Source organism: Mauremys reevesii, linkage group 4 (assembly GCF_016161935.1).
Source record: "Mauremys reevesii isolate NIE-2019 linkage group 4, ASM1616193v1, whole genome shotgun sequence".
Lineage (NCBI taxonomy): Eukaryota > Metazoa > Chordata > Testudines > Geoemydidae > Mauremys > Mauremys reevesii.
This window is the reverse complement of record NC_052626.1, coordinates 142,181,391-142,191,853: the sequence shown is the minus strand read 5'-3', so window position 1 is coordinate 142,191,853 and position 10,463 is coordinate 142,181,391. Positions and strand designations below refer to the sequence as shown.

Genomic DNA, 10,463 nt, shown 5'->3' with positions numbered 1-10,463 from the left:
TAACCTCCCCATCATTCTGGGTTCAGACTGTTTCACCCTCCTCTTGAGGAAGATCAGAGTTGAGTCCCCTCTCCTGCCGCCTCTTTCCCTTTGCAAAGTTCCCCCTCTGGGTTCTTCACTGAGAGGCCAGGGAGCCAGCCTGGCAAGGCAACTATGAGCCCCACCTGGCAATAGCTGGTCTGGGGCAAGATGCCAGTGTGGATGGGCATCTGGCCTGTGAGAGACCTCCCCACCCAGGACACAACCCAGCAGCCCCCTCAGCCCAGATACACACAGTCCCGGCAGCTCAGAGAGAGGATCTTTATTGGGAAAGGGCCTTTACAAAGCAGAGTAGGACACGGGAGATGTCGGGGGCAGTGTCCAGTACCCAGAACTCAGCCTGCAGACACGATATGCTCTGCTTCTTGCTGGGGCTGATGGGGCAGGGACGGGGAAGAGCAGCTCTAGCAGCAGGAATCAGAGCTCCTCTACTGCAGGGCAGGGATTTACAGCACCTGGCCTCATGGGCTTCCCCGCTTATACAGGTGCCAGACCTCAGTGGGCTGCTGAGTGTGGGGCTGGGCCTTCCCCTCCTGGAAGGGGGCACTGGCAGAGGGCTCTCCATGCCCCTCCCTTGCTTTGCCAGGAGCAGACAGATGTGGGCCCCATCTGTGCTGGGAAAAGCGACTGCTGCCCTTTTCAGATGGGAACAGCCCTGGTGCCCAAGCACAAAGGGCAACGATCGGGGCCAGCCACTCCACGTTTGGCAGAGGGCAGATCCCAAGCCCCAGAGTATCCAGCATGATAACACAGTACTACTCCACAGTGCACCAGCCTCTCCACGCACTGCCCAGGGCTGGGCCCGGCCCGTTACGGACAGCACCATGCACAGTCCAGAGCGGACACGAGTCGGTGCCTACTCCAGGAGACTGGGCCCGATTCCTGACCAGCTCCAACAGCACAAAGGCCCCTGGAGACCTCGACCAGTGCAGGGGGTGCTCTGGGAGCAGTCCAGAGGGGCTGATGCTAAACAGCCCCATAGCAAACCTGCTCTGTGGAGTGGGCTGGGAGTCCCGGCAGAACAGGGCTCCAGTGCCATCTGGAGCAGTCACCGGGTCACCGTGGTGTGTGGGGTCCTCTCTCTGCCTCCAGTCCCCTCCCACCAGGCCTGGAAGAGGGTGGGGGATGCTGCCAGGCCCAGCTGGCACAGGGCGGTGGGGACAATCCAGCACCACTGCCCGTGGGCAAAACAGGGGGGAAGCTGCAGTGAGTTGGTGATGGTGGCGGGCATGGGCGGCCCCCTAGCCCACGTTCTCTCCATCCTCCTCCCCCAGGGCCTGCTCGTAAGCACACTTCTGCTGGTGCCGCTGCCCGCCACGCCCTGCCCGCTCCTCCTGGGAGCCGTCGCTGTCCTGCTCAGACTCCCCCTCCGAGCCCGTTTCGTCCGAGTTCTCAGCCTCCAGGTAGCGGTAGCCCCGCACCTTGTGCCGCGGCTTGGGGATCTTGGGCACGCGGAAGAGCACGTGCCGTGCCAGCTTGTGCTCCATCCACAGGTAGGAGAGCACCGAGGCCACCAGCGTCAGCAGCATGATGGACAGCTTGGCCTGGGGGATGGGCGAGAGCACACTGAGCAGGGGTAGGACTGGACTCTCCCCCACCCCTGCCCCCCACCAGCTGGGCCCAGGGATGGGGCAGGCTGGGGCGGAGGGGTGACCCCAACCGCCCGAGCCAGGCTGCCTGCCTCACTCAGAGGGGAAAATGATGGGGCAGTTCCAGGAAGGGGCTTGTCCTGACTGAGGCCGGGGCTAGGCCCAACTAGCCAGTTTGATGCAGAACCAAAGGAAAGTCTCAGCCCATCTGCCCGAGCCTCCAGGTCCTTGCAGCCCCACTGGGGAGCAGGGTTATTGCCCCTATGGCTGGGGAAAATGGCTCCTGTCCCACATCCCCTGCCCTCGGGACCCTCCCGGCCCTGGGGATCGTGGCGTCAGGCCTGCACCTCCCATGCACCCAGCCCCCTGTGCCCTGCCCCACTGAAGAGCAGGCTGGGAGCGGCCCCCGCTCACCTTCATGGGCAGCCCCGACCACAGGTACACCACGAAGATGGCCAGCGCCTGCCACCAGTGGTAGATGGTGAAGACGAAGTCCTGGCGCTCCTTGTCTTGGTACAGCATCCCCAGGAGTGCTGCGGGGGGGACGGACAGACAGACAGACAGCGGGCATCAGACAGCGGCTCCTCCCCCATGCCGGACAGGGTCACAGTTCCCGGGTCCACTGGGGCCAGGGGAGATGGGGGGCTTCCAATTGCACAGACGGACCCAAAGCCCCATTCCAGAGCCACTGGGCTGCCTCCCCCATGGGGGGGGATCATGGGGAGCAATGGGCAGGGGCCGTATGGCATTGGGCCCGGGGCTCCACCCCACCTCCCCTGACCCCACTACTCACTGCTGAGGCTGGTCTTGTTCAGGGCGCTGCCCAGCCCCCAGAGCACAGCCACCAGGTAGAGCAGGGGGGCCTGGCCTGGGCCACGCGGCTTGGGCGCCCAGCAGAACAGGCCGATGAGCAGGATGGCATGGACGGCAGCTCCGGCCAGCAGCGGGGCCTGGCGGGGCAGGCGCAGCATGGACAGCGCCAGGCTGGAGCAGGCCGCAGCTGAGAAGCCGTAGGCCATGATGATGTAGGCCAGCTTCTCCAGGCCAATGGCGCAGACAGCGTAATTCTGAGGTGAGGGGCAGATGCTGGTTAGCATGGCATGGCCAGCCCCCCAGCAGAGTGCAGCCCCCCCTCCCCCATGCAGCCCCCTCTCCCACTTCTGCTCCCCCAGCAGAGCGCACCCCCATTCAACCCCCCACCCCTCCTGCTACATGCAGCCCCCCAGCAGAGCACTGTACCCCACTCCTTCTGCTGTGGCCTCCCCAACCCCCACGGGGGTCCCCGGAGAGGGGCGCAGCCGTACCAGGGAGAAGCCGGTGCAGACGAAGAGCACCTCGAAGCCGCTGTAGATGAAGAAGGGGAAGAGGTGGCGCAGGCGATAGTCCCGCATGTGCTTGAAGGGCAGCTGGAAGATGTTGCCCCAGCCGATGCTGCGCAGGTCGATTTCCTCCGTGGGGCGATAGGCTGAGCCGCACAGGATCAGCACCTGGGGGCGGGGGGGTGAGTACGGGAGACCCTGAAACCCGGAGGGGTAGGGACCCCGTGCCAAGGGAGTGATGGGAGGAGCTGGCCAGGGCTGTGGGTCAGGCTGGGTGTCGGGGGACAGCTGGGGGGCGGGGCATAGCCCTGAGGAGACCAATCCCCATCTCAAGAAACTGCCCTGTTCTACAGCTCCCACCGTGGGCTCCCTGACCCCACTGCACCCACCTGGGGGAGCTCTGATGGTGAGCATGGAGAGGGGTGGCACGGCATGGAGAGGAAAGCCCTGCCCCATTCCTGCCCACCGGTCCGTACCATGACCCTGGAGGAAAACGCCCCACCCCTAGTCCATACCATGAGCATGGAAAGGAAGGCCCTGCCCCGATCCCTTCTCAACAGGTCCAGTCTGTACCATGGGCATGGAGAGGAACCCCCCACCGTTCCCCCTCGCCGGTCTGTACCATGGGCGTGGAGAGGAAGGCCCCGCCCCTGCTGCCCTACCCCACCAGTCCATACCACGAGCCATGAAGAGGAAGGGCCTCCCACACTCCCCTGCTGGTCCATACCATGAGCATGGAGAGGAAGGTCCCACTTCCGCTGCCCCACCCCACCAGTCCATACCATGAGCATGGAGAGGAAGGGCCCCCCCACACTCCCCTGCTGGTCCATACCATGAGCATGGAGAGGAAGGACCCACTTCCGCTGCCCTGCCCCACCAGTCCATACCATGAGCATGGAGAGGAAGGGCCCCCCCCACTCCCCTGCTGGTCCATACCATGAGCATGGAGAGGAAGGCCCCGCCCCTGCTGCCCCGCCCCACCAGTCCATACCATGAGCATGGAGAGGAAGGCCCCGCCCCTGATGCCCCGCCCCACCAGTCCATACCATGAGCATGGAGAGGAAGGGCCCCCCCCACTCCCCTGCTGGTCCATACCATGAGCATGGAGAGGAAGGCCCCGCGCCCGCTGCCCCGCCCCACCCGTCCATACCATGAGCATGCAGAGGAAGGGCCCCCACACTCCCTGCTGGTCCATACCATGAGCCTGGAGAGGCAGGACCCCCTCCCGCTGCCCTGCCCCACCAGTCCATACCATGAGCATGGAGAGGAAGGGCCCCCCCCACTCCCCTGCTGGTCCATACCATGAGCATGGAGAGGAAGGCCCCGCCCCAGCTGCCCCGCCCCTCCAGTCCATACCATGATCATGGAGTGGAAGTCCCCGCCGCTGCTGCCCGGCCCCACCAGTCCATACCATGTGCATGGAGAGGAAGGGCCCCCCCCACTCCCCTGCTGGTCCATACCATGAGCATGGAGAGGAAGGCCCCGCCCCGGCGGCCCCGCCCCACCAGTCCATACCATGAGCATGAAGAGGAAGGGCCCCCCCCACTCCCCTGCTGGTCCATACCATGAGCATGGAGAGGAAGGTTCCACTTCCGCTGCCCCGCCCCACCAGTCCATACCATGAGCATGGAGAGGAAGGCCCCGCTCCCGCTGCCCCAACCCACCAGTCCATACCATGAGCATAGAGAGGAAGGCTGCACCCATGAGCACGCTCTCGACGATGATGAGGTTGATGCTGCGTGGCAGGCTCTGCAGCACGGTGGCGTTGAAGCCGGGGAGCATGCCTTTGCTCAGTGTCCCTGAGGAGCAAAAATGGCGTCACAGCCCAGTCGGCCTGCAGGGGGCACTCAGAGCCCCACCTAGAGCGGGGCGTGGGATTCAGGGCGGGTGCTCTGGCAGCGAGGAGAGGGCAGGGGCAATGCCCAGGAGACGTGTCAGGGAGCAACAGGCAGGAGTACTGGGTGAGGGGAGCGGAAGTGGCAAGGATAAGGACGGGGCAGGAGGAGCCAGTCTGCACTGGCTGGGTAATGCCGCCCCTCCGCAGATGCTCACCGCAGTTCTTCACATTGCAGAGCGTGTGGTTCAGGTCGTACAGGTAGGAATTCAGGAAGAAAAGCATGGGCATCTGGGCGCAGACGAAGCTCAGCTGGGACACAGGAACGGGGAAGAGGTGAGGCCGGGCCTGTCCCGTGTGTGTGTGTGGGGGGGTCTCCTACTGCAGCCCAGTGGCACCAGCACACTCCACTCCACCCGCAGCCCTGTGCTGGGACAGGAGCACTGCCCAGGCCAGCCCCTGTGCCAGCACAGCCCACTGGACTTGGCACAGCCGCACCTCCGGCTTCTCAACACACGAGAGCCAAGCTGCAGCCAGACTGCGCCCCCGCGCCAAGCCATCTCCCTGCATCCCCCACACCCAGCCCGCCTCCCTGCGCCCCCCAGCGCCTCCCCCACGCCCAGCCTGCCTCCCCCGCACCCAGCCTCCCGCAGTTCTCCTCCCACGCCCAGCCTAGCTCCATGCCCCCCAATACAGCCCCAGTGCCTAGCCCACCTCCCTGCCTACTCCCCAGTGCCTTGCTTTCCCCCACCCCATCCCCAGTACCCATGCGTCAGTGCCCAGCCAGCACCTAGCCCATGGGCCACCTCCCTGCCCCCACCCCAGTACCCCCAGCCCGCAAGGCCCAGCCCTCCTCCCTGCCCATGCCTATGCCTAGCCCCGGGCCCGTCTCCCTGCCCCCTCCCCAGTACCCCAGGCCCCGCCCTCACGTGGAAGCAGCCGTAGAAGAGGCTCTGGAAGACGATGATGTAGGTGTTGTAGGCACCACGTGGGGCTCGCTCCTGCTCCAGCACATGCTCCTCCTTGTAGTTCACGTACTCGTAGTACTTCTGCGCCATCCTGCAGGGGGCAACTGTGAGCATGAAATGGGGGAGGGGAGTGTGGTGCAGCAGCCTCGTGAGCCACACACTGCCCCCAGGAATGCCAACACCCGAGTGCCCCTCCCCCACGCCCCATTACCCGAGGGCCCCCCGCCCCCCAGCAAGTGGGGCCCTGCTCCGTGGCAGCTCACCGGGTGACGTAGTTGCCCATGGAGGCCCAGAGGGGCACAATGGCCACACCGATGGCCACGGCCGAGGGCACCAGCGTGTAGTAGCGCTCCCAGTAGTTGGTGGAGACGAAGAGGGCGTAGATCCCCACGGCCAGAAACATGGTCCACTTGGTGCCGAAGAACCTGGGCAGCCACATGGGGAGCTGGGTCAGCAGCAGGACCCCCATGTCCTCCCCCCACCCCCTCCTCAGGGAAACATGGGGCTCTGTCTGCCTCAGGGGATAGGACTTGGGTCTGCTCACCACAGGGGACATCAGCTCTGATCAGCCCCAGGGCAGGGACTGGCTCAGGGGGGCAGAGAATGGGACATGGGGCCTTTCCCCTCTAGGGGGCACCAGCTCTGATCAGCCCCAGGGCAGGGACTGACTCGGGGGGCAGGGAATGGGACATGGGGCCTTTCCCCTCTAGGGGGCACCAGCTCTGATCAGCCCCAGAGCAGGGGCTGGCTCAGGGGGGCAGGGAATGGGACATGGGGCCTTTCCCCTCTAGGGGGCACCAGCTCTGATCAGCCCCAGAGCAGGGGCTGGCTTGGGGGGTGGGATCTCTCAGACTCTGGAGGGTGTGGTGGCTGCAGACTGGGCTAGTGGGCAGCAGAGGTTTGGAGCTGTGCTCCAGCTCCACTCCAGCTCCAGGCAAAAACCTGCAGCTCCACTGCTACGGAGCTGCTCCGCGCTCCAGCTCCGGGCTCCACTCCAAAGCCCTGGTGGACAGGGCAGGTACCTGATGAGGACGGGCGTGTAGAGCAGAGCCACGATGGGGGTGACGTTGATGCCCATCAGCATCTTGCTGTCGATGTCCTGCAGCCCCATGTTGCTGTATTTCACCTCCCGGTACGTCTCGTCATAGTGCAGGATCAGCTGCATCTGCAGTAGGCCTGGTGGGAGGGCGGGGGCCGGACGCACCAGGGTGAATCCTGTCCTGCATCCCATGAGCCCAGCCCAGCATGTAGGGGAGCTGAACCCAGAGGGACAGCCTGCAGGATGGGGTGGCTGGGAAAGGATGGGGAAGTTACCACGGCCAAGGGGCTGCCACGCAGGGGCCCTGGATGCTTGGAATCAGGCTGAGATCTGACCCATCTCCGTTCCTCCCCACACTCCCCTGGGATTGGAGGGGCAGCGAGGCAGGACCCAGGGAGTGAGTGGAGTGGCAGGGACTCCCCAGCAGGTATCTGCAAGGGGAGGGGAGGGGACACAGAGGAAAAGTTGTGGGGGCACTAGGAAAAACCCAGCAGCAGAGTTAGCAGGAGGGGCCCCCCAGAACAGTGGTCTATACACAGGTAGATGCCGTAATCCAACATCATGCCCAGGTAGGGGGCAGTGGGTGGGGCCAGGGAGAGGCAGGGCAGTGGGTAGGCTATACTCAGGGAGACACCCAGGCTGAGGGTTGGGTTGGGTGGCAGGAATAGTGGGGGAGCATACCCTGGTAGACGCTGTAGGTCAGCATCCCATCCAGGCTGGGGGGATTGGGTGGGTCCAGGAGAGGGGTGAGAAGTGGGCCAGCCACACCCAGGTAGATGCCTGGGGGGCAATGGGCGGGGCACACCCAGGCAGACACCTGGGGGGCAGTGGGCGGGGCAGTGGGCAGGCCATACCCAGCTAGATGCCTGGGGGGCAGGGGGGGAAGTAGTGGGCGGGCCATAGCCAGGTAGATGCCTGGGGGGCAGTGGGTGGGGCTGGTATGAGGTAGTGGGTGGGCCATACCCAGGTAGATGCCTGGGGGGCAGTGGGCGGGGAACACCCAGGTAGACGCCTGGGGGCAGTGGGCGGGGCAGGGTGGGGCAGTGGGCAGGCCATACCCAGCTAGATGCCTGGGGGGCAGTGGGTGGGGCTGGTATGAGGTAGTGGGTGGGCCATACCCAGGTAGATGCCTGGGGGGCAGTGGGCGGGGCTGGTATGAGGTAGTGGGTGGGCCATACCCAGCTAGATGCCTGGGGGGCAGTGGGTGGGGCTGGTATGAGGTAGTGGGTGGGCCATACCCAGGTAGATGCCTGGGGGGCAGTGGGCGGGGCTGGTATGAGGTAGTGGGTGGGCCATACCCAGCTAGATGCCTGGGGGCAGTGGGTGGGGCTGGTATGAGGTAGTGGGTGGACCATACCCAGCTAGATGCCTGGGGGGCAGTGGGTGGGGCTGGTATGAGGTAGTGGGTGGGCCATACCCAGGTAGACGCCATAGGTCAGCATCCCGCCCAGGCTGGCGGCCAGCACGTTTTTGACGACGGCGAGGCGCTTGCGGCGGAAGTACTTGCGCTCCTCCTCCTCCTCGTTATAGTCGGGGTTGGCGCCCACAAAGTCGTCCAGCTGAGGAGAACCAGGGAGCCATGAGGGAGGTGGGGCCAGCCCCGGGACCCCTTTTCCCAGGAGCCAGCCCCTCACTCTGCTCCCCACGCTGCTCTGTGGTGGGGCCCTGCCAGCACTTCTGGAACTGCCAGCACAGCGGCTGCACTCCTTGCCCACCAATCCCCATCCCCACCCCCGCCAGACAGTGACACCCCTCAGGCTGGACACCCTGAGGGGCCCGGCTGGCCCTTGCCCAGCTCGGCTCTGACCCTCCTCAGCCCACAGCTGCCAGGACACAGCGCAGGGCCAGACAGGCTCAGCAGAGATTTGGGGTCTCACCTGCACCTCCCCCACATCCAGGCCAGGCATGTCACCAGCTCCCGCCACCAGTCCGTCTGCTGCCACCCCATTGCCCATGGCCTCCTGGTAGTGATCGGGGTCCTTCTCCATCGCTGGGTTGACATTGCCGCCTGCAGGGCCACAGACACGGGCGAGAGAGAGAGACAGGAATGGGGAAAAGTGCCACGACCTGGTCACAGCACCGCCGGTGCCCCTCACGCCCGACACCCCCTGCTATCCCGGCCCTGGATCCCCCCACAGCACCGCCGGTGCCCCTCACGCCCGACACCCCCTGCTATCCCAGCCCTGGGCTCCCCCCACAGCACCGCCGGTGCCCCTCACGCCCGACACCCCCTGCTATCCCGGCCCTGGATCCCCCCACAGCACCGCCGGTGCCCCTCACGCCCGACACCCCCTGCTATCCCAGCCCTGGGTCCCCACAGCACCGCCAGGGCCCCTCACGCCCGACACCCCCGGCTATCCCAGCCCTGGGCTCCCCCCACAGCACCGCCGGTGCCCCTCACGCCCGACACCCCCTGCTATCCCGGCCCTGGATCCCCCCACAGCACCGCCGGTGCCCCTCACGCCCGACACCCCCTGCTATCCCAGCCCTGGATCCCCCCACAGCACCGCCGGTGCCCCTCACGCCCGACACCCCCTGCTATCCCGGCCCTGATCCCCACAGCACCGCCGGTGCCTCACGCCCGACACCCCTTCTATCCCAGCCCTGGGCTCCCCCCACAGCACCGCCGGTGCCCCTCACGCCCGACACCCCCTGCTATCCCAGCCCTGGGCTCCCCCCACAGCACCGCCGGTGCCCCGCACGCCCGACACCCCCAGCTATCCCAGCCCTGGGCTCCCCCCACAGCACCGCCGGTGCCCTCACTCCCGACACCCCTGCTATCCCGGCCCTGGATCCCCACAGCACCGCCGGTGCCCCTCACGCCCGACACCCCCTGCTATCCCAGCCCTGGATCCCCCCACAGCACCGCCGGTGCCCCTCACTCCCGACACCCCCTGCTATCCCAGCCCTGGGCTCCCCCCACAGCACCGCCGGTGCCCCTCACGCCCGACACCCCCTGCTATCCCAGCCCTGGGCTCCCCCCACAGCACCGCCGGTGCCCCTCACGCCCGACACCCCCTGCTATCCCAGCCCTGGATCCCCCCACATCACCGCCGGTGCCACACACCCCCGACCCCCCCAGCTATCCCAGCCCTGGATCCCCCCACAGCACCGCCGGTGCCTCTCACGCCCGACACCCCCAGCTATCCCGGCCCTGGGCTCCCCCCACAGCACCGCCGGTGCCCCTCACCCCTGACCCGCAGCCCCCTGGTTTGGGGGAAGGGAGGGGATTCAGGAAGTTCCGTCTAACACAGAAACCCCCCAAAATGAGCAGATTCGGCCCCAACAAGCGGCACCACCGGTGGGTGCGGCCGCTGTAGCGGGGGGGCGGGGAGGAGCACGTGGGGCTGGGGCAGGTGCAGGGGTTCTTGGGCTGGGGACGGGAGGGGAAGAACAGGGGGAGGAGAAGGGGGCGGGAGAGGGGTGCAGGGGGAAAGCAGGGGCAGGGCAGGGGGTGCAGGTGGAAGGCAGGGGAGGGGCGGGGGAGGGAAGGGGAAGGCAGGCGAGGGGCGGGGGAAGAGGGAGGGAAGGGGGTGCAGGGGGAAAGCAGGGGAGGGGCAGAGTGGCGGGGATCAAACCCAGGGGCCGCACCGGTATCTGACTCCATGGCGCTGGTGAATCCCGCAGGCTCCGGTCCGGGCTGGGGTGGGGCGGGGGGGAGGGAGCGGCCAGCAC

General features: G+C 66.4%; 1 protein-coding gene across 2 annotated transcripts; it reads right to left on the bottom strand.

Moving 5' to 3' along the window:
* Positions 1-286: 286 nt before the first annotated feature.
* On the bottom strand, positions 287-10,463 carry UNC93B1 (unc-93 homolog B1, TLR signaling regulator). Of its 2 annotated transcripts, none has more exons than XM_039539096.1 (12): positions 10,380-10,463; positions 8,666-8,796; positions 8,206-8,347; positions 6,772-6,925; positions 6,013-6,174; positions 5,711-5,840; positions 5,000-5,093; positions 4,622-4,746; positions 2,933-3,115; positions 2,422-2,695; positions 2,043-2,161; positions 287-1,583 (listed from the first exon to the last, which is right to left on the bottom strand). In XM_039539096.1, exons 1-12 carry the CDS (start codon positions 10,393-10,395, stop codon positions 1,281-1,283), a joined length of 1,833 nt encoding a protein of 610 aa, XP_039395030.1. In that variant the 5' UTR covers positions 10,396-10,463; the 3' UTR covers positions 287-1,280. The 2 variants fall into 2 exon arrangements, with proteins under 2 accessions (XP_039395030.1, XP_039395031.1); XM_039539097.1 differs by lacking the exon at positions 10,380-10,463 and adding an exon at positions 9,979-10,109.

Bases quoted from the DNA above. Each gene is read 5' to 3' on its own strand.
- UNC93B1 (XM_039539096.1), bottom strand. The intron at 6,175-6,771 runs GTACCTGCCCTG...GTGGCTGCCCAG, and splicing joins TACACGCCCGTCCTCATCAG to GTTCTTCGGCACCAAGTGGA. The intron at 2,162-2,421 runs GTGAGTAGTGGG...TCCCCCCCGCAG, and splicing joins GAACAAGACCAGCCTCAGCA to CACTCCTGGGGATGCTGTAC.